The sequence below is a fragment of the Mesoplodon mirus genome (genome assembly GCF_964341445.2).
Source record: "Mesoplodon mirus genome assembly, chromosome: 7".
Taxonomy (NCBI): Eukaryota; Metazoa; Chordata; class Mammalia; order Artiodactyla; family Ziphiidae; genus Mesoplodon; species Mesoplodon mirus.
Window position 1 is genome coordinate 5,456,438 of NC_138983.1, and position 24,510 is coordinate 5,480,947.

Below are 24,510 nucleotides of genomic sequence, written 5' to 3' on the forward strand. Positions count from 1 at the left end.
CACAGGGCTGTGCAGAGCCTCCCAAGGATTGTTATGGGTCCAGACTTGTGAGCCAGGGGAACCACTGAAGGGGTTCAGGCTGAGGGCTAGTATGGTCCAATGGGCTTTGGGAAGATCTCTGAGGAGAAGGGCTGGGCCCCGGGGGAAGAGGGTAGGTGATGGATGTCCCGGGGCACAGCGATTAGTGTGTGGATTGGGGAAGTCTGCGGTATTTTATAGAATCATCAAGAATTGCGCAAAGATGGGACTTGGGAGGTGAGAAGGGAGTGTCTAGCAGGAGGCCGGGGAGTCTGGCTTTGTGGCTGAGTGATGGGGGATCACTCCATGTCATGGGGGCCCAGGAGGATGAGCAGGTCAGGGAAGGGGATGAGTCCAGTGTGGGACATGGTGAGGGGAAGGTGCCCAGGGCCAGCCACTTGGGGGACAGGAGCTAGTTCAGAGCTCCTAAGAGCCCTGAGGTGAAGGGAAGGGAGATCCTACTGTGGGCATCTCATCAACCTGACCTGGAGGGAGAGGTGCGGAGAGAGTAGAGGGAAGCAGCCTCCCCCCTCCCAAATGAGGAGACAGGACGCCTGGAGCCTGGAGTCAGCAATTAAGCTCCAAAATTTAATCCTCACGATGATCTCAGGAGGTGTTAATCACCTCCTCTGTGCGACAGATAGGGAACCAGGCTCAGAGAGGGCAGGGACGACCCAGGTCACCAACAGATAGGGAACCAGGCTCAGAGAGGGCAGGGACGACCCAGGTCACAGCAGGCCCGCAGTGTGTCATGGGCCGGATGCCAGGACCCCTTCTGTACCCTCCACAGAAAGGGCACCTTCTGTCCTGAGAGGTGCCCACATCTGCCCTCGTCTCCCGGAACACAGGTGGCTGGCCAGCGTGGGAGCGGGAGGGCAGGTTACTGCACTGTTTCTGATGCTCCCAAACCTTGGCCCATCCTGGCTGGGGGGCAGCTGAGGGCCTGAAAAGAGAAGCCCCAGGCGGGAGGAGGGCAAGCACTAGTCTGGGCCGTGGCCACGGCAGCGGAGGACTCGTAGACGTGAGCTGGGAGGGACGCTCGGAGCCCCTGTGCGTAGAGTGGCTCAGAGCAGGGTGCAGCTGCAGCTGCGGGTCTCCATGGCTGTGAGCAGGACCCTCAGGTTGCGTGGAGTGTGGGGTGGGTAGCGGAGAGTGTAGACCTTCTCCAGCCCAGGGCGGCGCAGCAGGCAGGCGCGGTGGTGAGAGAAGGTGTCAAAGGAGAACTTGCCGTGGTAGCTGCCCATCCCACTGGCGCCTGTACGGTGACAGGGAACACAGCAGTCAGGCCCCCAGTGGCCAGCCGAGGAGCATCAGACAGACCTGGGCTCTGCCAGTCACACAGTATGACTGGGGTGGGCTACTTCACCCCCCGAGCCTTGGTTTCCCCAGCTGTAAAGCAGGCTAATCATGAGATGCTGTGGGTAAAGGGCTTAGCCCTGAGCCTGGCCCCAGAACCCACTCAAATAAATATTGGGGACACCAGGTGCTGGGGCATGATGGGTAGACAGCGGTCAAGAGTGGATTCTGGGGGGGTGGGGGATGTATTGGGAATTTGGGATTAACAGACACACACTACTCTATATAAAATAGACAAACAAGGACCTGCTGTATAGCACAGGGAACTATATTCAATATCTTGTAATAACCTATAATGGAGAAGAATCTGAAAAGAAGAGCGTGTATATATATATAACTGAATCACTGCTGTACACCTGAAACTAACACAACATTGTAAATCAACATTTTCAATCAGAAAAAAAGAGAGGAAAGATGGAAAGTAAAAAAAAAAAAAGTGGCCTGGAGGGGTGGGATAGGGAGGGTGGGAGGGAGACGCAAAAGGGAGGGGATATGGAAACATATGTATATGTATAACTGATTAAATTTGTTATAAAGCAAAAAAAAAAAAAAGTGGATTCCGGGGCAGCTGCCCAGGGTTGAATCCCAGCTCTGAAGTAGCCATGTCACCTTAAGCAAGTGACTTCGCCTTGGTTTCCTCTGTGACATGGGATGACAGTGGCACCCACCTCCTAGAGTTGCGGGGATTGGGCAAGTGTTCAGACCCATAGATACAGTAAGTGCTGTGTTGTTATGAGCCACAATGTCCAGGTAGGGAGGCAGTCAAGGACCCGGCAGTGGGAAGTCCAGGGGACCCAGCCTGGTGGAATCAGGGGTAATCCGGGAGGGCTTCCTTGAGTGAGTGGGGCCTGAGGGATATGGTGTTGACCAGATATAGTGGATGTGTGGGTCTAGAGGGGCCCAAGCTCGGGGACAACTCAGGGAGCCTTGGAGGTGGGTGACCGTGGTGTGTTGGGGCTTGGGCAGAGCTCTGTGTGTCGGGGCAGCAACCAGGGAAGCGGGGAAGGGGGCGGGAGCAGGACTCCATGGCCAGACCAGGAAGGGCGGCCTCAGGAAGCTGAGTCAGAGCCCTGGCTCCGTCTGAGGGCCTGGGAGCTGTAGAAGGCTTTGTCAGGGGAGCAGCAGGGTCAGATTCACCTGCAGACGGAGCCCCACGCTTCCCTGAGGAGGGGGTGCTGGGGAAGAGGTTTCCAGAAGCGGGGACAGCAGCGGTGCGCAGCCCTGGACCTCCACCACCACAGCATCGATCTCAGCCTGCCGTGTGCTCCTGTGACACCCGCCGCTCCCCAGGGAGGGTCCAGGCCCACGAGGGCAGCCCGCCAGGACCTGCTGGTCATTTACTCTAGTGCAGGTGTGGGCAGGTGGCGGGACCGCAAGCCTCTAGCCCTCTCGTCCCCTGAGGAGGAGGTGGGCTCAGAGAGGGGAAGTGGTGGCCTCACATCACACAGCCGTCAGGCTTGCTGGGACCAGCCTCAGAGGCCGACTTCACAGCGGTACTGGGGGCTGCTTGGGCTTGGTGGAGGGCAGGAGCCGGCAGGAGCCCCTGTCTCCTGTGCGACATGCCGAGCATCGGACAGAGGGGACACAGGAGGGGTTAAAGGAGCAGCATGTAGCCTCACGGTGGAGTAAAGAGAACGCCCGAGGCCGCCCTGCGTGTGCTAAGCCCTAGCAATCACAGTGATGCTTAAAAAAACCTAAACTGTGTATCTGTGGGTCCACCTACATATGTAAATGCAGAGACAGGTATGGAAGGTTCCACCTCAGGCTCTGCAGAGGGGAGCAGGCTGAGAGCTGATGGTAAGAGATGGCATGGCTCTGCCGGCACGTACCCACTCCTCCGAAGGGCAGGCTGGCGACAGTCATGTGCATGAAGCCGTCGTTCCCACAGAAGCCCCCACTGCTGGTCTGGGCCAGTACCCGCTTGACCACCTGGGAGAGAAGCAGCTATGAGGCTGGTGGCGGAGCTGCCGGGGCCACGGGGGCTCTGTCCGGCCCCCTCAGGGCCCTGGGACCCACTGCAGGGTCTAAGGCCACCATGAGAGCGGGAGGCGGTGGCTGTGGAGCAGCCTGCCACCCATCCGCAACTGGAGACGTGTTTCTTGAGCATCCCTTGCTTGTGGCCCATGCAGCTGACTGTGGACACAGACTCAGGCCTGATGGGGAGGCGGGAAACCCAGCATCCTCCTGGGGACGTGGAGGGTGCAGGGTGAGGGGCGGGCAGTCAGGGAGGTGTTCCGGGAGGGATGTGAGGTGCCTGCTGAGTCTCAAGGCGGGGCAGAGATGAGTAGGAGGGCCCCCCAGGCAGAGTGAAGGGCAGGTGGGGAGGCCAGGGGTGGGGTAGGGGCAGGGACGCAGCAGGGGGCCTGTGTGCAGCACAGGGAGGACATTGAGGTTTGGGTTTTGGAAACATGAACTTGACCCTTGCTTGACTTAATGAAGGCCCTTCCTCTTCAGTCTGTAGGTGTATCTGAAGAATGAGGGCAGTGGGGTGGGGTAGGGGGGGTACTTCCCTGGTGGCGCAGTGGTTAAGAATCCGCCTGCCAATGCAGGGGACAGGGGTTCAAGCCCTGGTCTGGGAAGATCCCACATGCTGTGGAGCAACTAAGCCCACAACTACTGAGCCTGCGCTCTAGAGCCCGCGAGCCACAACTACTAGGCCCACTGCCACAACTACTGAAGCCCGTGCGCCTAGAGCCCGTGCTCCGAAACAGGAGAAGCCACCGCAGTGAGAAGCCCACGCACTGCAACGAAGAGTAGCCCCCGTTCGCCGCAACTGAGAAAAGCCCGCGCGCAGGAACGAAGACCCAATGCAGCAAAAATAAATAAATAAATTTATAAAAAAGAAGAAGAAGGGGGGGAATGATTAGTGGACACTAAACAGTAGTTGCACGAAAACTTGGCTATAGTTAGTTGCAACGTGTGACCCTCAGGTAACAGCTAGGTCGGGACTTGCCTGCTGGTCAGTGGAGTGGACCCCCATCCGCCGACTCAGAAATCCCACTGAGAGAAATCCCAGGGAGGGGCAGGGGACCAGGGCTCATTCTCGGGCCTGCATGTCCTGGTCATTCATCCTCCCCCAGTCGTGCCACCCCATGTCGTGTGTGCCTTCCATGAGCCAGGCAGAGAAAGGGGACGCTGCCGCCACCAGGCCATGATGATGCAGAAGAATGGAGGCGGGGCTGACCTAGAGGGAACACTGGACCCTAGAGAAGACCCTGGGGAGCCGCCCACTACAGGCCCAGGAGAATGTGGCCTAGATTGGAGGGCAGGGGGAGGCCCTGCTGCCCCGAGGAGAAAGGAGAGGGACAGAGCCAAGACAGTGCCACCGTCCCAGAGCTCCTAAGACTGTCCCCGAGGGGCCAGGACGCCCGCCCCTCCCGCCAGGCCCCTTGGTCCACTCTGGTCCTGGTGCCACCTCACCCTCTGCTGACCTCACTCCCCCCTCCACTGCTGCCACCGGCCCCCACCTCTGTCCAGCCCCACCTGGCTGCTGTTGGAGAAGGTGTACAGGGCCAGGGGCTTCTCCCGACGGCGGATGAACTCGATGGCCTCGTCCAGGCTCCTCACGTTCATGATGGGCAGGATGGGCCCGAAGATCTCCTCCTGCATCACCGGCTCCGTCTCCTGCACATCCACCAGCACCGTGGGGGCTGCCCGGGCACAGGGCACGGCTCAGCCCCCAGGGGTGGGGCCTCGGGCAGGCAGGGCCCAGGAACCCAGGGCTCCAGGCTCAGGGACGTTCTGGGGAAGGTGATCTCCCCACAGCCCCCGGGAAGTGCCCTTGAGGGGCTCCCCAGCCCGACTGGAGCCCATGGGGCCCAGAGAGCCCCTCAGCCTTGGTCTTACAGTCAGAGGGTGACCGGATCTGAGGTCCCAGGTCCCAGCCTGCTGGGGAGCAGCATCACCCTCTGAGCCGTTCGGCCCAGGAGACTAGGGCTGCTTTGTTCACAGCATAGCGGGTGCGCAGGACGGGCTGTTGAAATTCAGAACCAGGAATCGTGGGCTCATAGGACCTGGGGTCATGGCCCCGTGGAGCAGCAGATCTTGGGGCTGAAGTTTGGAACCTGAGCCCTAGAAATCTGGGGTCTGAGCTTGGAGAATCCAGAGCCTGGGCCAGAGTGCCGAGTCGTGGTGTCACAGGCTCAGACACGGCAACGCGGAACACTAGTGTCACAGAATCATGGCACCAGAACCGTGGACCAGGCTGGGCTCTAGCAGTGGGGTCGGGGAGCCTCAGGGCCCGAGGTTACAGGCTGGGCCCAGACTCGGGGCCCAGCTGTGGCCCCCAGTGTGGAGGGGCCTTAGCTGGGGTGGGCTGGGAGTGGGGCACTGTGGCAGGGAGGGCGGGACTCACCGATGTAGCGATCGCTTTCATCACTCTGGCCCCCGATGGCCACGCGGCCACAGCTCAGCAGGCCCCGGAGCCGCTGGAAATTCTTCTCACTGATGATGCGGCCCAGGTCTGGGGAGCTCTGGGGGTCTTCGCCATAGAAACGGGTGATGGCACTCTGCAGGGCGGGCAGCAGTCGAGCCTGCATTTCGGGGCTGCACAGGATATAGTCGGGGGCCACGCAGGTCTGGCCGCAGTTGAAATAGCGGAAGAAGGCCACGCGGTTGGCCACGGTCTGGGGGTCGCAGTTGTCGTCCACGTAGCAGGGGTTCTTGCCCCCCAGCTCCAGCGTGACGGGTGTCAGGTGCTTGGCGGCAGCAGCCATGACAATCTTGCCGACTTGGGGGCTCCCTGGGGTGGAAGGCACCAGAGTGGCTCTCGGTCACTTGGGCCAGGCGGGATGGCCTCAGCCCAAGGCTGGGACCCCTCAAGGGGGCTCACTCCCTGCCCTGCGGCTCCCTGGAGAGGCAGTAGAGTGGAGGGGGGTGCGGGGGAGAGTCGCCCTCACCTGGCTTTTCCTTGTCAGTTGCTGCTGCACTGGGACCTTTTTCAGGTCGTCCCCCCTCCCCTTCCTCCCCCCTCCCCCACCAGCCCCACACAGTGGAAGTTCCCCAGGAGCTCTGCCCACAGCTACAAGCCAGGCCCAGCTCCCTCTCCTGACCTGCCCAGGTAGACACCCAGGAGCCCCCGTCTCCCTGCTTCTGATCCCAGCTGTCCACATTTGGGTCTCCCCTCCCTGACCTAATCTGGCAGCCGTGGAGCCCTCCACACCCACTGTCTGCCCCACCCCCGTTCCCCTACGTCCCCACCTCTCCTCTGGGTTGGTGTCCTGGGTCTCACAGTCCCCTCTTCCACTCAGCCACCCCCCAAACACTCCTGACAGCGCCCCCAGGCCTCGACACACTCTTGCCCATGCCTGGCCCAGGGTCCCACGCTGCCATTTCTGTCGTGATGACCCTGGCCTTTCTCGCCAGCCACAGCGGCCCGAGGGAGCCCAGGGCCCAGTCACCTCTCTGGTCTCACTTCCTCCCACTTCCCTGACCTCGTTCCCCCCCATCCGGGCCCCCGTGTCCGCTGAGCTGGCCCCAGGGGCCTCCCCCTACCACACCTCCTCCCTTAGGTCCTCCTGTCTTTGTTCAAACACCTCCTTGTCTCTCCGGCCGTCCTGACCACGCCCACAGCTGAATTCCCCACCTCCACCCTAATCACCTTTGCACGGGCTCCATGACAATGTAGGAGGCTTTGCCTTCCTAGCCCTGCTTTATCCCAAGGCCTCGTGGTGCCCGTCTGCGCTCTCAGTAAACATTCACTGAGTGAGTGAGTGAGTGGATGCTGCCCAGGCCACGTGCTGTGACAAGGGCTTTCATGCATTCATTTGTCCTTAAGACAGGCCTGTGACTTGGGGATGGCCCCTATCATACCAATAAGGAAACTGAGGCCTGGAGAAGTCAGGAGCTTATGGCGGAGTAGCTTCTGGCGGTCCATCGGCCTCTGCACAGACTGCCTCAGGGACCTGGCGTGGAAGCTGGCCTCCGGGGGTCAGCCTGCCTTGCCTCTGCACCCTGGGTCCTGGGGGGCCAGGGCCCAGAGTCCACTGAGCTTCGGGCTGTGATGGTGGAGGGTGGTCAGGCGCCCCCCGCCACCCCGGCTTCCTTCTCCTGGTGCTTCCGCCCCCTGGGAATCTGTAGGAACAGCTGAGGACCCTGGCCTCTCTGCTCCCACAGTCGCCCTCCCTGTCTGTTAAGGTGGCGGGGGGCAGGCCTTGTCCTGGGCTCGTGGCAGGGTCTGGGGAGGAGAAAGGCAGAGATGGCGCGTCCCCTGCTCTGATGGGGACAAGGTGTGCCACACAGGAGGCGGGTCCGCTCCTCCCTCCCCCAGGGCCTCGCCTTGTCTGTATCCTCCACCCTTTCATCTCTTCTGGTAACTCCATCCTGGTCACTTGAAGCTAGGTGGTGTCTGGACCACATGGGCACATGTCAGGGTGATGGCAGGTGACCTCTGGGAGCAAAATACAGCCTGCCCCAATCCTGGCTAGTGCAGTGGGCACTGCATCTTTTTGTCACCCGAGCCCCCAAACCCTCATCTATCCAGCCCTCCAGAAGGGCCGTGGGCTCAGGAATAAGTGCCTGGCACAGCGGGAGCTCAGCAAGGGCAGATGCTGTGATGTGTGAGATTGTGAGTGGTGGAGAGGCCTGTTTCCGGGATGGGGCCCATCTCTCCCAAGGGTCCCCAGGGGTCCGAGGCTGCTCCCCAGCCTGCTCAGGGAGAGTGGAGCAAGCTCGTCCTGGGGCCTAGGGCACCACCCAGCACTTGCCCCAGTCTGCATCCTCCCTGGCTGGCTGTCTGCTCCTGTCCCTTGTAGCCTCTCTCAGAGTTGGGGATAAGACCCTTAAGGGTGGGGCTGGGCTCAGGCCTCTCACCTCTCCCATCCTGCACAACCCCAAACTGGCTCCCCACCTGTGAAGAAGATGTAGTCGAACTTGTGCTCCAGTAGCTGCCCGGTCTCCTGGGGCCCACCCAGCACCACGGCAAAGCAGCTCTGCAAGGCAGACGGGCGGAGGGCTCCCTGTGGGACCCCAGCCTGAGAGCCCAGAGGGCACCTGCCTGCCTGCCTGCCTGGGACGGCTCCCCCCCTTGCCTGGTGCCCGGGCTCCAGGTGGGCTGGGTCGGGGGGAGCGGGGTGCGGGGAGCTCCCCAGGGGCACTGGGCACAGGCATTCCCAGCCCAACAGGTGTAAGGTTGGGGCCTGGCAGGCTGGGGGTTGGGACTGAGGCTGGGGCTGGGCCAGCAGGGCTGAACAGAGACAGACAGGGACCCCCAGGGGACAGGCCCCACCCCTCTGTTTCACTCAGAGGGAAACAGGCTGAGAGGGGCGGTGACCTGGCCAAGGCCACACAACCCAGAGGAGGCAGGAGTGAGGCTGGAGCTCAGGTCCTGTCTGAGGAGCCACGCCAAGGGCTGCCCGGCCCAGCGGGGCCTGCTCAGCCCTGCTCAGCCCCAGGGTAGCTGCTTGGTCTGTACCTGGCCCTGCTCACCTGGTCCAGGTATCGGGGCAGCACCTCGGCCAGGACCTTCTCAGTGCTCCTGCTGATTTCCGAGGGCTTCAGCACCACGCAGTTCCCTGAGGGGCGGGGCGGGGAGAGGAGGGGGCCAGTTGTAGCCACTCCCCGTCTCCATTCAGTCCTCACACCTGCAGGGCAGGTGCTGGCTCACTCCACCTTCAGGTGAAGAATATGGCTCAGAGAGGTGCCCTGCCGGCCCCAAGGCCACACAGCCTGGGGATGGTGGGCCAGATGGGAACCAGGCCTTCTTAGCCACCTGGTGCCAGCTCCCCCCTCCTCCCTGGCTCTGTGGGCGGCTGTGAGGCTGGGGGGATGGGCGGGGGATGGAGGGAGAGGGTGGTGGTTCCCTCTTACCTGCTGCGAGGGCACCCACCAGGGGCTCTAGGCTCAGGTTCAGAGGATAGTTCCAGGGGGCGATGATGAGCACCAGGCCGAAGGGCTCCTTTCGGATGAAGGCCGAGTCCAGCTGTGTGGCCTGGGTAGGGGCCAGAGTGATGGTGAACGGTGAGGTGCCAAGACCCCAGCCCCTCAGCCCCACCTGCCACCCAGAGAGGCTGCCTGCAGCCCTGACGCCCAGGGTCACTCACCAGGTTCTTGGGCACTTTCTCATCCTTCATCCAGGCCCGCAGGTTCCTAAGGGCCAAGTTAACCTCGTTCTGGCTGATGCTGATTTCAGACACCTCTGACTCGAAGGCTGACTGCAGGGGAGGGGGAGGGGCAAGAGCAGGGCTTGGGCCAGGGTACCCAGGATCCACAGGTGGCCAGAGCCCTGGGGTGGGCAAAGCCTCCCCAGGCACGGCCTGTCTTATTCACGCATTCATTCATTCATTCACTCCATGTTCACTGAATGGTTACAGTGCATGGGTGCTGTTTCTGTGCTGGGGATGCAGCGGTGACTGAAACAGAAAACCTGCCCCATGGAGCTGACACTGTAGGGAGGACGGTCGACGTGATGATGAGAACGCTGACTACTCCATTAGGACGTGACAAGCGCAATGGGAGGATGAAACAGGATAAGAGGGATAGAGACTGCTGGAGTGTGTGTGCGTGTGTGTGAGTGCATGTGCGCGTGTATGTGTGTGTGGCTTTGCTCTATTTTATATAAGATGGTCAGTGCCAGCCTCTGGGATGGGGTGACATTTGAGCAGTGAGGAAAGGGAGGGAAGGAGCCCATGGATACCTGGAGGCAGAATATTCCAGACAGATGGTATGTCCTGTGCAAAGGCCCTGGGGCGGGTTCAGGCTTGCTATGTTCCTGATTAGCAGGGAGAAGAGTGGGTGAGGTGATGAGTCCAGGCAGCTGGGGTGAGGACTGTTAAGCAGAGCAGGGACAGGATCTAACTTAAGTTTGAACAGGACTGTCTGTGTGGCCCTCTGTGGCCTGTTGTGTGGATGTCAGTCTGCAGGGAACACTGGGGACAGGTGTCTCTGGGTCACTGGGGACTGGTCACTGGGGACAGGTGTCTCTGCCATCAGTTCCCACAGCCCAGGGGCCAGGGCAGATTTCAAGGGCAGGAGTCAGAAAAAGGAGAAAATCAATAGGGCTTTTGTCCTGATCTCTGCCGCCTGGCATGCCTGCCCCACCCCCACGAGGGAGGAGGGACCCAGCCTGTGGGCTGCAGACAGCTGGAGGGCCATGGCCTAGGACACAAGAGTCAGGCTGTCCTGATGCCTGAGACTCAGCCATTATGGTGCAAGTTCCTTCCTGTCAGAGGAGAGGGCGATGGGCCCAGGAGTGCCAGAGCTGAGCCTTGGGGGGAGGGGGAGGGTACAGGGACCTTGGGGGGAGAAGTCACTCCCACCAGCGCTTCTAGGAGCTGAGCCTGCTTCAGACATGCCTTCTACTATGTCTGTGTCCACAGCCCACACTCCTGCCCAGCGAGGTCTCTCTCCTGTGACCTGACTGAGGTTTGGGCCTGTTTAAGGGATGATGTGGACCCTGCTGAATGCCAGGAGTTTGGAAGCGTAGGCTGTTTTGAGCCAGGGTTCTGTGCCCTTAGGCAAGAACATGCCCTCTCTGAGTCTCCTCTGGGGGTGACTGTGGGTGACTGGTTGTGACCACCTCTACCTGGAAGGGCTGTTGGGGGTTAAATGGGAGGATTTGTGCAGGTCAGACAGGGCAGATGCTGCCTGCTGGGAGGGTGGGGGACAGGGCTGGCTGAGCCCAGAGGGAGGGACCAGACCAGAGGCAGGGTCCAGATTGGATTTTCTGCGCTGCTGCTCCCTTTGTGGGGCGCGGGCTCCTGGAGCCTTGAGGGTTGCAGGCAGGAGGTGAAATCTGAGCCATAGGGAGAACAGGGACCAGACAGACCATCGGGTCAGGTCTCACGGAGGTGGCCAGGCCAGGCCAGCTGGTGCGCAGGGCAGAGGCTCAGCGGGGTGTCAGTCCCCAGGGAGCCCAACATGCCAGGGTAGGGGGTGTGAGGTCCAGTGAATGGACACTCCCCACAGGGAGGCAAAGCCAGGCCCCTTGGGTGTCAGAGAGCCAAGGAGAGTACGACCCGGTGCCCTGGTTTCATAAATGGGGTAGTGGATGATTCCAGAAATGGCTGATGAGGGAGCCCGGGTCTCACCTGGCTACAGTCCTGGAGCGTGGTGATAAATTGAAGGTTTGAGGACCCTGAGAAAGGGAGTAGGTGTCACTAGGAGGCCACGTCCTCAGGACAAGTCTTTGTGGCCAGCTTTTGCTGCCCCCGTGAACGGGGGTGCCCTGATCCATGACCCCAGGTGCCACGAGATACTAGTCTCGAAGTCTGTGACTGCTCTGGACACCTGGCTGGGTGCCTGCAAATCAGGTGGGGCCCAAGGAGGCTGCAGACGGCCTCCCAGGCCTGCCAGTGCTGGCGTCTCTTTCATGACCTGGGTGGAGCCAGCAGGCCCACCGGAAGGGCAGGGGAGGCAGGAGGGCAGAAAGGGATGACCCCAGGATTCTGCTCGTGGGCTCAGGAGGTTTGGGGAGAAGATGAGCTCAGCGCTCAGCATGAGCCAGTGTGGGACTGCTGCAGCCCCCTGGGGACAAGTGGTGACCACAGGGGCTGGCCGGCAGCCAATATGCACCATGGGCCCGTCCTGGGTGTTAAGTATCAAAACAGCACCTTACCAGCTGGTAAAGAGTCACAGCCCTGGAGAGTTTACAGGTGGTGAGGGGCCAGTGGGGCGTCAGGGGTGAGCTTGGGCACCGTGGCCTTTGTGGCAAGCTCAAGGGACATTTTGTCCAGAGAAGAAGCCCCTGGACCGTAGTCCTAGGGCAGCGGCAGCCACACGGGTGGGCCCTGCTGGCTGAGACGGTGGAAGGCTACCTACAAGGAAGTGTATTTCTTGAGGTCCTGCTGTGGCTGCTGCTGGAGATGGGAGGGGCTGAGCCCCCAGGCCTCCAGGGTTTGGACAGAGGCCATGATGCCCACGGTACCTAGTGAAGCAGAAGTCCTCCACATGCGGCCTTAGTGGTGTGACCCAGCTCCCTGGACCTCATCCCTTGCATACCTCTGCCTCTTCCACTCCCCTTCAGCCACTCTGGCCTCCTTGCTGCTCCTCAAACACAAACACACCAAGCACCTCCTGCCTCAGGGCCTTTGCACATGCTGTGCCCTCTGCTGTTTCCCCCCTTGTCCACGTGGGTCCTTCCCCCTCCTCCTTCAAATGCCATTGTCTCAGAGAAACCTTCCCTGACCCCCACATACAAAACAGCACCCTGACCCTGGCCCTCTCTCACCCCCTTCACCCTGGGAGTGTCTCTCCATGGCATTCATTACCATCCAACATGCTGTGTATTTATTTACTGTCTAGCTGTGTCTCTCCCCAGGAGGCCAGCTCCCTGGACACAGGGACTTTGTTTTATTTGTTGTATCCCCAGAGCCTACAACAGTACCTGGCCCATAGTAAGTGTTCAATAAATAGTAGTGGAGTGGGGGAATTCCCTGGCGGTCCAGTGGTTAGGCCTCTGCGCTTTCACTGCTGAGGGCACGGGTTCAATCCCTGGTCGGGGAACTAACATCCCGCAAGCTGCACTGCACGACCAAAAAAAAGAAAAACATAGTAGTGGAGTGAATGAAGAAATGAACGAATGGGTGAATGCAGAAGAGCGGGTTACGGCACAGGAAAAGAGGTGGGGTTTGACGGCTTTTAGTTCCCCCTTCATGGAGGAGGCAGCTGTCCCCATCTCCCCTGTCTCAGCCTCCCCACCACTGCCCTCCTCCTCCCACCCCTGCCTGTCCACCCCCAACCCACCTTGTGCAGGTCCTGCGCCAGCGCCTCCTGCAGAAGCTCCTTGTTCTCTTGCAGGAAGCGGCTCAGGCCCTTCAGCTGGGCAGCCCGGAACTCGGCCGGCCGCGTGCGCCCCGAGCTGAAGGTCTCCCGCAGCCGCTGCAGCGTGTCCGTGAAGGGGTCCATCCTGCCGGGCGGGGCAGCGTGGGCCGGGGCACCCCACCTCCAGGCGCCCTCCACCGCCCCTGCTGCACCCACGTGGGCCCACGGGCACCCCCATGGGGACTCACACGTAAGCCCAGGGACCAGGGCTGCCCCACCTACACATACACACACACAAACACACACGCAAGGGGCACACTTGGACACCCACTGACAGAGCTACAGACCACACCTCTTGACCAGTAGGCAGGAGGGCTCTGGACCCCGAGGCAGTCACGGGACTGGGTGTGGGCTTGGGGACAGCTACTCCGTGGCCCCTAAGAGTGAGCAGGGAGCCAGGGGGTCACGCTTCTTCCTGCCACACGGAAATTAGTCCTGAGCCATGGCCCCCACCCTACTCTGGTGCCCCTCCTGGAGACGGGTAGCCCTAACCCCAGCAGGTCTGAGTGGAGTAACCAGGGGAAGTTTGGTAACTAGAGGCAGAGTCCACCAACCACCACTTGGGACATTCCCAACACAGAATGCTCTGTTCCCACTGTCCCCAGCCTGGGGGCCCTGCCCAGGGTGGCCAGGCTGGCTGGTGGTGGCTCAGAGGGCTGGGTGACAGGACTCTTCTCCCTGTGCCCCAGCTCCGCAGCAAGACGGGGAAAGAAGAACCCCACCTCCCAGAGGCCCTGCTGCCCATCCCAGCCCCATCGGCCACAGTGTTGGAGAAGCAGGGAATGCTGAGGGGTGAGGGGTGAGGAGGCAGTCAGGTCTCCATGCTGTCATCAGCCAGGGCTGGCAGGCAGGGTAGGGGCTCTGACATTCCCCCGGGTGCCCGCCTGCTTACTTGAAGCTCATCAGAGGAGCTCTCTGATGCACTTAGTCCTCAGCCTGGTGCCAAGGACCAGTGGGGACCCTTTCCTCCTTCTCCCTCTGACTCACTTCTCTTCTGGTCTCTGCTTGGCTAGTGCCTCCTTCAGGCAGCCCACCATGATTACTCCCTTACACGTTCTCACAGTGGGCCCTTGGTTCTGCTCCCCAGCGCACTGTGTCATACCTTGTGATAAATACCTGGTTTCCTTCTGTCCATCTCCCTGCCCCACCTCCCCATCCCTCTCTTACCCCTCCCACTGGACTGGGCAGCAGGACCCCTCTTTGCCTACTTAACTTATCATTTGGGGCTTTGTGCCCCAATCTCCTCATCTGTTAAGGTCACCCTTCCACCTACCACCTGATGGGTGTTTATCAAGGATGAGACCATGCTGGCCAGTTCTAAGCCCAGGACAGGGCGTCAGTGCCCTCAGGGTTGCCAGCTATTGTTAAGTGAGCACTGCCACCACGGCCCTAAGTTTTCTGGAGGACTCCATGAGCTGTTCCAGCCAACAGGATGGCCTGCCCTGATGGGCACTCTGTGCTGAGAGCCTGCTGGAGCCCTACGCTGTCCCCATAGGCATGATGGGGGCCAAACTGACCCCACAGTCCTCCTACTCTGATCAGGAGAAACGGGGCAGTCGTCTCGGGCACAGGGCAGGCACCACATCCCCTAGAGAGGGTGACTGTAGCAGAACAGGAACATCATCAGAGCCCCTCTCACTCCAGGTTTGTCCCCAGCTCCAACCCTCCTCCAGGGAGGAAGGCATACTGGCCAGAGACCCAAGAGCCAAGAGACTTGCTGACCCCTAAAGCCGCCACCTGAGCTCAAACCCTGACCCCCGCCTCTCTGGCTGTGTGACCTTGGGCAAGTCACTCATCTTCTCCCTGCCTCAGTTTCCATGCCTGTAAAAAGGGGATGCTACCGTTCCACCACATGAAGCACCAGCCATTGTGTGCATGGTAAGAGCTTAATAATGGTCAGCTGTGGTTATTGCTACCAAGTACTCAACAAATATTTATGCCTCTTCCTTCCCCCCATCCTCTCTCACCTTCAGACTTCTGCTGATGGATGCTGAGGGCAAACCACACCCGCCCCTCTCCTGCCTCCGCAAGGTTCTTTGCACTTTCCTAAGAGTCTGCAGAACCCACAAAAATGTAAGGCACGTCACTTGAATAGTGCAACTCTGAGTACAGTGTGGGGTGGGGAGCTCTGCGGGGGTGGAGGTCTGGTTGGAACATTCCAGCAGCCTCTCCTGGCAACACTGAGGCCAGCTCACACCATACTGCAGTTTGGTCAGGACCGAGGCCCCAAGGGGTGACTGCTGCAGGGCAGGGAACTGGACTCAACCCAGGTAAGCAGATGTGCAAGGCTGCCTTGGGCTTGGGGGGACCCCGGGCCCGTGACCTCACAAGGGAGCTGAGCAGCCACTGTGGACACACAAATGAGGGGGTTCCTTCATCGGGTGGTCTGGGGGCCCTAAGCCCACCTCCCTGGGAGTTGCTAAGTCACTTGACGTGACAAGGGATGGGCCTGGGTCCCCGGGCCCCAGGGCCAGCCACCTTCCCTCAAGGCCATGAGCCTGGGGATTCTATGACAATAATAATCAGAATAGTGACTAAGCACTGACTGTGCCAGGCACCGTGCCAGCGCGGGTGCCTGATGCGAGTGCAGCATGGCTTTTGGGCGGCACCCCTGTAGGAAGCTGAGGCCCAGGTCATGTGGTGCCGAGGACGGTGACAAGGCGGGCACTCAGCTCTGCTGCCTCCAGATCATCATCAAGAAACAGCTGCTGCCCGAGCCCCGTCCCTGGGCCCTGGCTGGTCCTGCCGATGAGCTACCTCCCAGCCCCCACCTCTGCCCACCCTCTCATCCTGTCTGCCTCGGTTTCCCTGTCTATACCACATGCCTTCTAAGAGCACCCTCCGTATGACGTGTTGGGGGCCTGAGGACCTGGGTGCAAATCCCAGCAACTCTGTTTATTAGCTAGGAGACCTTGGGCAGGTGGCTTGGCCTCTCTGTGGCTCACTCTTCCCATCTGTGCAATGGGGATGGTGTCTTGTAGGTACCCCAGAGTGCTGTGAAGTGCTTGGTGCAGGGCCGAGCCCCGTGAGTGCTCAGTGAGGACAGCCCTGAACGACGGTTATTCAGATGGCAAAGGACAGCTGTGCTGGGGGGTCTCGGGGAGGAGACCCTGGGGTGGGAACCCGAGGAGACCTTGGCCCAGTGTGGGCACCAGGGAGGCGAGGACATCAACTTGAGACCCAGGTGGGGGCAGGGATGCGGGGCTGGCAAGAGTGACAGCGGTGAACGTGGTGGCCTGAGGGCCCAGGGGACCCCCATCAGCCTGTCAGAAGGTGGACGGCACGGGGCTGCCTCGAAGGCTCTGCAGGTCCCAGTACCCTAGGGTCTCCAATCTGATCTCCCCTCTCTGCCCCGTGTAGCCTTAACCTGGATTTTTACAAGGTCTCCCAAACTCTGGGGAGCAGCCCCCTCCCTTCCATGGCGGGTGTGGGGGGCTGGGGACCAACCCTTGGCCGTGGGCCAAGCTAACCCCTGCCCCACTGCACGGAGAGGCTGTGCCACCGGCTGCCTGATGCTGGCAAAGTCTCTCCTTCCTGGACCCTGGCAGAGCCCATTCCCAAGAACAAGATCGCTCAGAACCGCTCGCTGCATAGCCCACCCTAGCAGCAGGCATGCGTGGCAGTTGCCCAGGAAATGTGTTGCCAAATGGATGCTTGACCACCCCCCCAGAGACAGGGGTGCATTCCTTCCTGGGGTGGCTGGTTCAGAGCGGGGACTCTTGGCTCCCTTGGTAACTCCAGGGAGAGGAGGGGCGCCAGTCCAGCTCAGACAAAGTAAGGGTGCTGCCTGGCCTCGGGGACTCTTGGCCTCTCTCTTTGCTCTCTTAGGCTGGGGCAAAGGGAACTCCCTTCCCCGTTCCCCTTTCTCCTCAGGCGAGCAGAGAAGCTCCGAGAAGACAAAGCTAGTCCCTGTGCGTGGCCGTGAGTGGCCAGGCTTGCCAGGACTGGCGGCAACCCAGAGTGCCCAAGCCAACCTGCCAGTGGGTCTCTGGCCCTGACTGCTCGCTGCTATATCCCCAGCCTCTGCAGAACTCCGTACCTGAGGCAGTGCCAAGCTGCTCTTCCTCCTGGTTGGCCCTGCTCTATCCAGCTGCCCTCCATTACGAAATGTCCAAGGCTCGGCCAGCCCCTGGGGTGGGGCTGTCCTGGCCTCCTGCCTGACTTTGACTTTGGGCTGGCTGGAGGCTGCAGGCTGAGATTTCCCCATCACTTCCCTCAGGGGCCTCTAGATCCTTTCCTGGACCACAGAGAAGGAGCCAGGGCGCAGAGAAGGCCAGCACCAGGCCAGGGCCACACAGTAGGTCTCCAGGGAGCTCTGAGCTGAGGGCTCCATCTCGACCCCTGATGGGAAGGATGGAGGATGAGTCCGGAGTAGTGGACCCAGGAATTACGGTGTGGGGTGCGGGCCGTGGCCTGGAGTAGCAGGGAAAGCCCTGCTCCCCACACCCCCACACACCCCCCGCCAGCCCCTCTGAGCCTCAGTTTCCCATCTGCAAAATGAAGAGGTCAGATCCAAAGACAGCTGGAGTCCAGAAATCCAATCCCAGGGCCCAGGCCTGCTGCAGGCTTCCCTGCCCTCTGTGCGTCTGTGTCCAACATCACCACCTCATCCGGCACCCCGCTCACAGCACCTGTCACCCTGCAACCTGACATTTTACAATGAGGAAATGGAAGTCCAGAGAGAGGGCCCAGGGTGTGAGTGGCAGGCTGGGACCCATATGAGAAGGTTGTTGCTCCAGAGCGGGGGCTGGGTCCACCCCTTGCTGTCCCCTCCTGCCTCCTGGGAAAGAGCACCACCCTCTGCCCTCTAGGTGAGCCATCATAAGTGTCGCCATGAGGTTCCTGTGTCCCTGCCCCTCAGCCTCACCCCGCCCCCACCCCGGGCACACCCGTCAGAGCCAGCACAAAGGGGGAGGATCCCCTGGCAGGTGCTGGTGTCAGACAGGCAGGCGATTAGGTTACGGGTAGGGGGACAGGACTGTCCTTTGTGCTATCGCCCCGTGCCTGTCGCCCTGGGCCCGCTGCAGCCTTTCCACCTTGGTGCCCTAGGTCTTGCCTGGGATGCTGGCCCAGGGCCTCTGGGCCGACTGGGCACCTAGGAGATGCTCCTCACTGCCCCCACCCTCCCCGCTGCCCCTGCCTACCTGGGAGGGCGGGAGAGGTCTCCCGGCCCACACCTGCTCTGGTAGCCCCTGGAGGCTTCAGCCGTTTGGGACTGGGGTAAGGGGCTGCAGGGGCCCCGTCCTCTGCGTGGGATGGAACCCCAGCCTCTGCCTGTCACGTGGCTCAGCATGTGACAGCCCTGCCCTGCTGTCTGGAGCTGAGCCAGGCAGAGGCAGAGCCAGTGTCAGGCGGGGCTGGACTGGAGCTGAGCCTGGCAGCGGTCAGCCAGGAACCAGGTCCAGAGAGGGGCAGCCACTGATCTAAGGCCACACAGCAAATCAGGGACCCACCTGGGGAGGTACTGGTGGGTGGAAGGGGTATTGCAGGATCCTGAGGGGCCCCTCCCTGACCGGGGATACCTCCTGCAGGGGTTACCCCAAACTTGTCATGAATTCAGCCTGGGAGGTCCCCAAAGAGGCCTGTCCTCCTGACACAGGGGTCCTAACCTGGTCTGGGAGTGAAGCTCCCAGGCAGTGGGAGGCAGTGGGGGGGCAGTGCCCCTTGGGGAGGGACAGGGACCGGCCCTCTCCCCTTTCTGGCTTGGATGCCTCTTGTTGATCCTCAGAGCTCCAGGAGCAGGACTTCCCTGGTGGTCCAGTGGTTAAGAATCTGCCTTCCAATGCAGGGGGCGAGGGTTCGATTCCCAGTCAGGGAACTAAGATCCCACACGCCGTGGGGCGACTAAGCCCACGTGCCACAACTAGAGAGAAGCCTGTGCGCCGCAAAGAGCTCGTGTGCTGCAACCAAGAACAGACGCAGCCAAATTAATTAATTTGAAAAAAAAAAAAAAAAGGCAGCTCCAAGGGCTCCGTGATACCTAGGGGTGACATCCTTGTCGCAGGGAGCTCGGGATAAATGGGGGATGTTGCGGGGGGTACCACTAAGAGCCACTCTTAGAACCAGCTCCGGCGGGTGGCAGGCTCTGCCGAGGTCCCAGGTCAGCCGGTGGGGCGGGTGTCGGGCTGGGGCCACACAGGAGAGGGACAGGTGGGGATTCTAACCTAGCCAGCCCCAAGTCCCCAGCCCGCAGCGTCTCCAGGGTGCCCTGAACTCTTGCTTAGGAGCTGGGTGGGGGTTACCCCCACTCCCAGGAGTCTCAGCCAAAAGCAGCATCTCTCCTGGACACTTGCTGTGCCAGGAGCTGGGCAGGGTCTTTGGCACATCCCAGCTCAGGGACCTCCTGACAGCTTGTGACGACCATCAACCCCATGATTTTTAGTTTAAAAAATGGTAAAGATTAGGGCTTCCCTGGTGGCACAGTGGTCAAGAATCCGCCTGCCAATGCAGGGGACACAGGTTCGATCCCTGGTCCGGGAAGACCCCACATGTCACAGAGCAACGAGCCCGCAAGCCACAACTACTGAGTCTGCATGCCCCAACTGCTGAAGCCCGCGCGTCTAGAGCCTGTGCTCCACAACAAGAGAAGCCACCACAATGAGAAGCCCGCGCACCGCAATGAAGAGTAGCCCCTGCTCGCCACAACTAGAGAAAGCCCGCGTGCAGCAACGAAGACCCAACGTAGCCAAAAATAAATAAACTAAATAAATTTATAAAAAACAAAAAACAAAAATGGTAAAGATTTGCCTCCCTGCCGGGGAAGTGGTGTTAGATGAATCAGCAGTGGACTCTGCGTGCTACTTTGGATACAATGCAGGGGTGACACTTCATAAGACCCTCGGAGCTGTCTCAGGGTGTTCAAACCAGGAGCAATATGTATCTCTCCTGTTTGCTTTTCTGCAAGGAACATCTATTATTTTTATAGTGAGAACAAAAATAGAACCTAGTATAGAGAAAACCATTTGACAACAGTGAGGGTAGATGTGACAGGGAGTGCTTGAGGTCTGGATGGGGTGGGAGGGGCCGCTGACCTTGCTCCTTCTCTGCCCTGCAGGTCACATGGGCTGTGTTTATCTGGGTCCCCTCTAGGACAGCCTCAAAGGAAGTCTGAAGGCTCCCTGACAGCAGCTTCTTAAGCCATGGAAAATTCTTTCTGGAAACAAGGGGATTTATAAGTCAGGGTTTAGTGAACAGAAACCAACCTAGGTCTTTTGAGTAGGGAAGGTTTAGTACAGGGAATTGGGTTGGTGAGGGAGCCTGGAAAGGTCAAAGGCAGGAAGTGGTGTCACCAGACCCCAGAGGGTCAAGGTCAGCCAGGGAAAGCTAGACCATGGAAGGACTGCTCTGTGGACACTGGGACCCTGGAGGAGTCAAGCCACTGTCCACGTGCTCCCCCATCCCCGCCCTAGTTATGCCCTTGCTCTCTCCTCCTCCCAAACCCAGAACCTCCCACTGGCCGAGCCTAACCAGGAAGCCTGTTGCTCAAGTATTTGTCTCTCCAGGAACAGTTTGCCAGTCACATCCAAACCCCAGTCTGGACTGATCTGGAGATGTTTTTCTTGGTAATTGACAGAGTTCCTGAGCGTTAGCAGATTCTAGGACCCCAGAGCCTGAAAGCGCCTGCTTCTCAAATTCATCCAGGGTCACTGTGTCAAAAGCTAACAAGACCGAAATTACTCCTCACTCAGCTTGGGACATTTGAATTTGCATTCTTCATGTCAGTGTTTTTAAAAATTAATCGATATTTAAAATTTAGATGTAAATATATTTCCTTTTCGCTTTTAATAAGATTAGGACAGTGTCATTAACCACTGGATGCCATAATGTCAGGTTTGGAAACAAGCTACCAGGACCCACCCCCCCCCAACAAATGTTCTAAAATGAATTGATTTTAATAATGCAATTCAAAATTAAAAGTTACCAACATCACAGAAGGAGTCCACATGTAACAAGGACTCCAAGGACTTAATTAACTCATTTTAGGGCCCTAAATGGTACAGTAACCTCTTTTTTAGGCATGGACCAAGACCCCACAGAAAGTAAGCAATATTGCAGAAAGCCAACATCTAAGAAGTAGCTGCCAGAGACTTCCCTGGCAGTCCAGTGGTTGACTCCAAGCTTCCACTGCAGGGGGGCGCGAGTTTGATCCCTGGTCAGGGAACTAAGATCCCACATTCTGTAGCGCGGCCGAAAAAAAGAAAAAAAGAAAAAAGAAGTAGCTGTCAGTGGGGCTCAGCACAGGGGAGGCCAGGGGGACCCACTGGTATGGGCAGACCACCCACTTCCTGTAGCAGTGTCTCTGCTCCCCTCCTACCTTCTCTTTGCTTTCTGGCTGGTTCATAAAACACACTCCACTTGATTTCGTCTTGGGGGTCCCTCCTGGTGAGAGATGAACAGCCTGTGAGTTCTGGGTCTGCCCAAGGCATCTGCTGTTCAATAAGCCTTGCCCCCTTCCGCATGAGCACACAAGCCCGCCCAGGAGGCCTTTACCCTTTCTTGGACGACACACACCCGCTCTGGGTAAATACTGGGCCACCTGAAAACCTCAAAATGCTGGATGGGGGGCTCTCGGGCGGAGGGAGCTTCAGGTGGCTGCATCTTGGAGCTTCCTGACCCCTTCAGAGGTCACGCCATCTTCCCTTTGTCCCTTTATAGGACTTTTGTGGGCTTGCCCTCTTTCCAACATAGGGACAACTAAAAATCTTCCCTGTCCTCTCTCTCTCTCTAAGAGCCATTGGGCCTGGGACACTGCCCCTCACTTTCCTTGGGTGCAATAAAAGAAATGGTCACATATTGATGTCTGGGGAAGTCATTCTGGCTTATCCATGAGTTAACTTGAATTTAATGCTAACTGGAACAGCCTGTTTGTGGCCTATCAAGCATACACTGTACATCTGCTTTAATCATTAAAGAAAAGGGTGCATTGACCAGAAGTAAAGAATGTCCATGTTAAAAATAAAGATGAAATGTGTCCCTTCCTGGGACGCCAATGCTGCTGCTCCTTTGATAATAAGACTTCTTTCCCAAGTGCCAAGGCCATACTGACTCACCGTGTTGGTGCTGATCTGTTTATTTTTTGTGAAACCTTGAAGGAATGTCTCCCTGACTTGTTTGATGTTCTTTGTTCTGACAAGACATAAAACTGTGCTGAAAACCATGCTTCTCCAGAGCAGTTCCTCGGAGTTATCTGAGAGGCTGTCTTCTGGGCTATAGTCCTCAGTTTGGCTCAAATAAAACTCTTTTCTATTCCCATTACAGATTATTTATTGATTATTTTCATTGACAGGTGTCACACTCCCCTCTCTTGACCCTAAAGGTCTGCTCTGGCCTCTAAGATGCTTCTCTTCCTCCTGGTCACTAGGCTGGGCCCCTCCATCCTATTTTCAGTGTGCAGAAGCCTTTTTCACCTACTCCTGTTTTCCAAGGGAGGAACTATTGGGGTGAGGGAAGATGAGGTGAGGGGGCTTCCCACACTAACGCCCAGACAAAACCGGGCACCCTGGGGACCCCGCTGCATGGCAAGAGGGCCCTTCCCCCACCCTTCCTCCCTGGCTCGTCTCAGGTTCTCCGTTCTCCGTCCAAGGAGCTGGAGGAGCCAGGTGCACTTGGCTGAAGGATTTCTTTCCATAACTGCTGCAGGTGCAGAAGGTGGCAGACAGGGAGGTCATTTCCAGACCACAGATGCCAGTCTCCACCCAGGCCCAAGGGCCCCCTTTCTGATATGGTTTCAGGAGGGTGCTCTCTTAGGAGGGGCCAGGGCTCCTCCCTGGTGTCCTCCTCACCCACCCTCTGCGGTCACACCGGCCACCTCGGACAGCTACCTTCCCCTCCGGCCTGGTCTCCTGCCCGCCCGCTCAGTTCTACAGGACTGCGTCCTCCTGTGGGCGGCAAAGTCCACTGCCTGCGTGCGCCCCAGGCCCCATGACCTCCTGGACCTCATCATCCTTCCCCACCCCGTGCCATGGCCATACCCTGGACTTTGTCATCTCCCAAGGTAATGAGCCCTGCGTCCACTCTCTGACCACAGCCCCCTGGTGCCCACTGCATCCCTGCTCTCCCGCCTCCTCCTTGCCTCTGGACCACCTTGGGCCCCGCCCTCTCTCTTGCTCTTTCCATATCTCCCACTGCCAGGTCCTGCCTGCCTGACTCCACCTGTCTGCTTTACTCATATCTGCACCTGGGCATGGTCTGGAGAAAGTTCCACCACCTTGCAGCCAGAAGCCTCTGTAAATTCATACCCTCCACACGGCCAGCTCTCCACCTTCCCAGCAACCCTTCTGGGGCGGATATTTGTCATCCATTTACCTGTCCATCCGTCCAATCACATTGATTGAACACCTACTAAGCGCCTGACACAATCCTCTGCATGAGCGGTACGTGATGAAGAGTCACCCAGGGGGACAATTAAACTACAGAAAACCAGAAGGGAAATAGTTGGGGTGTGGTTTGTACCCTTCATCAGGGATGACTTCTTATTCCGGGGGTGGGAAGGACCCCTCCTGGAAGGAGCAGGGGAAGGGGCTCTCCAACCAGAAGGAACAGCTTGTGCATTGTTCTGAGTGGGGGGAGGGAGGGGAACTGGGTAATTTTTAAAAATTAATTAATTAATTTTTGGCTGCATTGGGTCTTGGTTGCTGCACGCAGGCTTCTCATTGCAGTGGCTTCTCTTGTTGCAGAGCATGGGCTCTAGGCGTGCAGGCTCAGTAGTTGCGGCACGTGGGCTCAGTAGTTGTGGCACACGGGTTTCAGTAGTTGTGGTGTGCGGGCTTAGTTGCTCTGTGGCATGTGGGATCTTCCCGGACCAGGGCTCGAACCCATGTCCCCTGCATTGGCAAGTGGACTCTTAACCACTAGCGCCACCAGGGAAGCCGCCTCTACACATTTTTAAATCAGTTTTTGTTGTTGTTGTTATGAGTTGTATGAATTCCTTTATGTATTTTGGATATTAACCCCTTATGAGATGCATAGTTTGTAAATATTCTCCCACATTCCATAGGTTGCCTTTTTATTTTAATTATTTCTTTTGCAGTGTAGAAATTTTAAGTTTGATGTAGTCCCACTTGTTGATTTTTTTCTTTTGTTTTTCATGCTTTTGATGTCGTGTCCGAGAAGTCATTACCAAGACCCATGTTGAGGAGTTACTGTGTTTTCTTCTAGCAGTTTTAGATTATTAGGTCTTATGTGTCTTTGATCCATTTCAAGTTAATTTCTGTGCATACTGTGAGACAGAGGTCCAATTTCATTCTGGGCATGTGGTTATGCAGTTTTCCTGACACCATTTGTTGAGGAGACTATCCTGAAACCAACATTTTTAAAAGCTTCCCAGAGTATTTCTAACCAGGCTGACACCCAGAGCTGTGGAGGTGTCAGCTCCAGCAA

General features: G+C 58.6%; 1 protein-coding gene across 5 annotated transcripts; it reads right to left on the bottom strand.

Moving 5' to 3' along the window:
* Nucleotides 1–642: 642 nt before the first annotated feature.
* LOC309807433 (aldehyde dehydrogenase family 3 member B1) lies at nt 643–19,937 on the bottom strand. 5 transcript variants are annotated; one of them, XM_082626999.1, is made up of 10 exons: nt 18,276–19,883; nt 13,054–13,216; nt 9,414–9,524; nt 9,181–9,301; nt 8,800–8,885; nt 8,222–8,303; nt 5,729–6,115; nt 4,858–5,024; nt 3,204–3,303; nt 643–1,273 (listed from the first exon to the last, which is right to left on the bottom strand). In XM_082626999.1, exons 1-10 carry the CDS (start codon nt 18,422–18,424, stop codon nt 1,083–1,085), a joined length of 1,557 nt encoding a protein of 518 aa, XP_082483125.1. In that variant the 5' UTR covers nt 18,425–19,883; the 3' UTR covers nt 643–1,082. The 5 variants fall into 5 exon arrangements, with proteins under 5 accessions (XP_082483125.1, XP_082483129.1, XP_082483128.1 ...); XM_082627003.1 differs by lacking the exon at nt 18,276–19,883 and adding an exon at nt 17,171–17,268; XM_082627000.1 differs by lacking the exons at nt 643–1,273; nt 3,204–3,303; nt 4,858–5,024 and adding an exon at nt 5,039–5,347 and having other exon boundaries at nt 18,276–19,937.
* Between the last annotated feature and the right edge of the window lie 4,573 nt (nt 19,938–24,510).

Bases quoted from the DNA above. Each gene is read 5' to 3' on its own strand.
- LOC309807433 (XM_082626999.1), bottom strand. From the start codon at position 18,424: ATGCTGAGCCACGTGACAGGCAGAGGCTGGGGTTCCATCCCACGCAGA. The intron at 9,302-9,413 runs GTGAGTGACCCT...GCCCCTACCCAG, and splicing joins AGAAAGTGCCCAAGAACCTG to GCCACACAGCTGGACTCGGC. The intron at 3,304-4,857 runs GTGGGGCTGGAC...CTTCTCTCCCAG, and splicing joins CCTTCTCCAACAGCAGCCAG to GTGGTCAAGCGGGTACTGGC.